The sequence below is a fragment of the Octopus bimaculoides genome, chromosome 1 (genome assembly GCF_001194135.2).
Source record: "Octopus bimaculoides isolate UCB-OBI-ISO-001 chromosome 1, ASM119413v2, whole genome shotgun sequence".
NCBI lineage: Eukaryota > Metazoa > Mollusca > Cephalopoda > Octopoda > Octopodidae > Octopus > Octopus bimaculoides.
In genome coordinates, this window is record NC_068981.1 from 197105845 (window position 1) to 197110538 (window position 4694).

Here is a 4694-nt window from a genome sequence, read left to right on the forward strand (position 1 = left end):
TATATCTGTAAAAATGGCTTATTGGCCCATTCGAGCATAGTCGTTGCCAGCAACCAGCACATGTGCCAGTGGCACGTGGAAAACAACATTCGAGCGTGGTCATTGCGAGTGCCGCTGGACTGGCTCCCGTGCAGGTAGCACGTAAAAACACCTTTGAGCGTGGTCATTGCCAGAACTGCCTGACTGGCCCTCATGCCGGTGGCATGAGGGCCAGTCATGAGCACCCACTACACTCTTGGAGTGGTTGGCGTTAGGAAGGGCATCCAGCTGTAGAAACTCTGCCAGATCAGATTGGAACCTGGTGTAGCCATCTGGTTCGCCAGTCCTCAGTCAAACTGTCCAACCCATGCAAAGCGGACATTAAACAACGACGATGATGATGATGAATGATAAGAGGTCATACCACTCAGTACTGTCAGTAATTGTTGCACTGATGGGTGTGAAGGCACATGGCTCAGTGGTTAGGGCATTCGGCTCATGATCAGAAAGGTGTGAGTTCAATTTCTGATGAAACATTGTGTCCTTGAGCAAGACACTTTATTTCACATTGATCCAGTCCACTCTACTGGCAAAAATAAGTAGGACCTGTATTTCAAAGGGGCCAGCCTTTTCACATTCTGTGTTACACTGATTCTCCCTGAGAACTACGTTAAGGGTATGCACGTCTGTGGAGTACTCAGCCACTTGCACGTTAATTCCACAAGCAGGCTCTTCTGTTGATTGTATCAACTGGAACACTCGTCAACGGAGTACCAATTAGCACTGATGGACTGATAAGCTCAGTTTAAGCCTCTCTCTGATTTGGTTGGTTAATTAGTCCCAGCTATATGACCTCTGACCCTCATTGACCACTGAGCTGTACCAGTATATTACTGGTACATTCTTTTTATGACAACAAAGTAAAGAAGGAAAGAAAATGCTGAAGACTTACAACTTTGGCATTGCTGGTTGAATGATGCGTGAGACAGTGTTGGACAAAAGATGGGCAGTCGAGATTACGGACACCACAGTAAGGACATTGGAACGTTGATCTGTTGGGGACATTACTAGGACAGGGTTGTGAGGTAGGAGCTACAGGTTTAAACTGGGGCATTTTTTTGTCCATCTTGCTGCATTGCATTGAGTGTTGCTTCAACTTGGAGAGACTCATCTGCAATAGAAGAGAAAGAAAGGAAAGGAAAACAATAATTGGCACAAAACCATTAATGGCAGAATAGCATTGGCACATAACCATTGGTGATAAAGAATCATTGCTATGCTAATTAAGACTAATTACTGCCAAATAATCCTTCCTACTCTAGGCACAAGGCCTATGATTTTGAGGGAGGGCGCAAGTCAATTACATTGACCCCAGCGGTTATTCTTTTGTTCTTTTATTCTTTTACTTTGTTCCAGTCATTTGGCTGTGGCCATGCTGGAGCACTGCCTTTAGTTGAACAAATCCACCCTAGGACTTATTCTTTGTAAGCCTAGCGCTTACTCTATCGGTCTCTTTTGCCAAACTGCTAAGTTACAGGGACATAAACACACCAATATCAATTGTCAAGCGATGGTGGGGACACAAGCACAGACACAAATACTACATATATACATGCATACATATAACTATGTATGTGTATATATATATATATATATGTATGTATGTGTGTGTGTGTATGTATATATATGTGTATATATATATATATATATATATATAAGGCAAATAAGAAAATGAAGAGGATAAACAATTGACAAACATCAGCCAGTAAACATTCAATTATGTCTATTTCTTATTTGATTACAATCATATGTGTGAGTGATCCAAGTAAACGAATGAAATAAGCCAATAAATACATAAATAAATAGAAATATAATTTATTGATGGGTTTTAACAGACCTGAACAATGCCATTGTTTTCAAATATTAGCTGACCAATTAAGTTGTAGGATTGACTTTGACCTCACCCTACTACCCATAGGGGTATTGGGATTAGGTTTTTGTTAATAAGTAACAAATAATAACATCACATTAAGGTTTTACCTATTTTTTCTTTCATTGATATACTTACATATTGAATCTCCCCAAACAGGTTCAATTTAAGTTATTTCTGCCAACTCCTTTTATAATGCTCTATCTATTAAATTGTGGTTAGCCTCTAACTTCTGACCCCTGAGATCTGGACCATATCGTTAAACTCACTACACAACATGTTACCCTCGCTGTTTTCCCCAGTATAATTGAAACATGATGTAACCCACAGCCTGTGGAAATTTCTCCTGAAAGTGACTTTATTTACCACAAGATGTAATACCATGGACTATAATAGCACCTTAAAATGAAGTTCTTACCATTCCTTTACTATTTCTATTATATTATTTTATTTTATTTTACTTTATTATTTTAACTTACTTTCCCACATATTAGTTTCCTAACATTTGGTCTCTCTGATGAAGCCTTGGGGCTCAACCATTGTCCAATCCCTGTCCAATGTTTGTTCACCCCTGTATATCACTGACGTGATGAGGATAACTCGGAAGATTTGGCAGCCTCATGGTAGAAACAGCTGTAAGAGTTTAGTATTTGTACACTCATCTATTCTTACTCATTTCTTTCTGTTCATTGATGTATTTATTGGCTTATTTCATTCGTTTACTTGGATCACTTACACATATGATTGTAATCAAGTAATAAATAGATATAATAGAATGTTTACAGGCTGATGTTTGTCGATTGGATATCCTCTCCATTTTCTTATTTGCCTTATAAATCCCTGGGTAAATTTCTAATTTACCCCCACCCATACCTAGTATTCAATTGCGATATTGCTCTGCAATAGTAAGCACTTGGATATAAATACGTAGGTACACATCAAGTGGTATATTGGATATTTAATATCCCTTAGATGGTTCTAACTCATACAGACAGGTCTATGTATGTGTGTGCATGTATATATGTGTGTGTGTGTGTGTTTATACTGGCTGAAACATATCAAAGTATCAAGTATCTATGTGTGTGTGTGCGCGCATACATATTTTAGTGTAAATAAACTGTGGTGGTAACCTCCTGAAATCGCCATAGATATATGTGAATGTTGAATTTGACCTGTGGAAGTCTGTTTATTATAAACTTTTGGACGTACTTGTAAGAAGGAAGTGTAAGACTTTTTTCAAATATTTTTTTTTTAATTTTCTAATAAAAAAAAAATCTTTTATTTAATATTTTAATCGTCTGATAAAACTTTTTTAGTCGGTGGACATTTATTTTATTTTATTTTTATCTTTATTTTATATTTGTCTATTAGGTTTTTTGGTAGTTTACGAATTTCTTAGCCGTTTATATTTAACATTTTTGATAGGCAACTCTTTTTGTATTTTATTCGATTATATATTTTTACCTTCTGTGGTTTTATCTATACGTATTATCTTTTATGTGTTTGAAAACCGTGGTGATATTTTATATATGATTAAATGTTTGAAGGGTGGGGTTGTATGTAAAGTCATTGACCCAAATTTAATGTTTGTTCTATAACCAATGCTTCTTTATATATATATATATATATATACATATACAATGGGCTCCTTCCAGTTTCCTTCTACCAAATCCACTCACAAGGCTTTGGTCAACCTGAGACTATAATAGAAGACACTTGTCCAAGGTACCATGCAGTGGGACTGAACCCAGAAACATCTAGTTGGGAAGCAAGCTACCTACCACACAGTCACACCTGCACCTAGCAGTACTTATTTCAGTGACCCGAAAAGGATGAAAAACAAGGTCAACCTCAGCAAAACGTGAACTCACAATGCAAAGGTAGATGAAATGTTGTTAACCAGGCAGAATCGTTAGCATGTGGGCCAAGGTGCATGACATTTTGCCTGGCATACTAACAGTTTTGCAAGGTCACCAAATATAATGAATGAAAGTTATGAAAATAAAAAAACCTATGTTTAACCCTTTGTCACCATATTTCTGTTGAGATGTCCTGTGTTTCTTTCAATTAATTTTAAATATAACAAAGAATTTAATAAAATAAGTTCATTATCATTAAGCTTGTGTTAGGAACATAAATTGTGACTAAGGTTTGGTGGAAGATTTTCATTCAAAACATATGAAAACAAGACATTTGTACTAAAGAGCCAGAACTGGTTTCAGCCAGGTTGGTATCACAAGGATTAAAGTAACACAAACTAATTGTTTAGAAATAGTTAGTCAAGTAGAATAAGGTGACACCTACTGTCAGATAAACAGACTGAAGCAAGCTTGTTTTCTTAACAAAAAATGTGTGTGTGTGTGTCTCCCCATATTTTGACAACATATAAGAGTTGTAAATGAGTGCTACCATCACACAAGCAATGTCATTTGTTTCTAGTCTCCTACAAAAATCATGTCTGGCCATGAAGAGATATTACTTTATTTGGAAATAGGTAAGGGTTGGCAACAGGAAGAGCATTCAGCCATAACAAAATCTGACCAATGAAAGCAGGGAAACGTGAACATTTCAATGATGATGATGATGATGTAATATTTTTGGACGCCCTTTCCAGTCTGGGTCGGATGAGCTGTCACAGTTTTAATGAGTTCTTGTTAGGGACCTCCACCTTCACTGTCATGTCGAAGAATCACATTTTGCTCCTAGGTTTCATTTTTAAATTGGTGTCTAGGGTCAGATATCATTGCTACCACTAGAGAGAGTAACATGCACTCAGAAAGACAGG

General features: G+C 37.0%; 1 protein-coding gene across 1 annotated transcript in view; it reads right to left on the bottom strand.

The window, feature by feature from the left end:
• LOC106874309 (E3 ubiquitin-protein ligase RNF166) overlaps positions 1–4694 on the bottom strand; it is a 22358-nt gene that overhangs the window by 5279 nt on the left and 12385 nt on the right. The window contains exon 3 of the mRNA XM_014921996.2: positions 932–1150. Within this exon, the coding sequence (XP_014777482.1) occupies positions 932–1150 (219 nt within the window). The remainder of the gene's footprint in view (positions 1–931; positions 1151–4694) is intronic.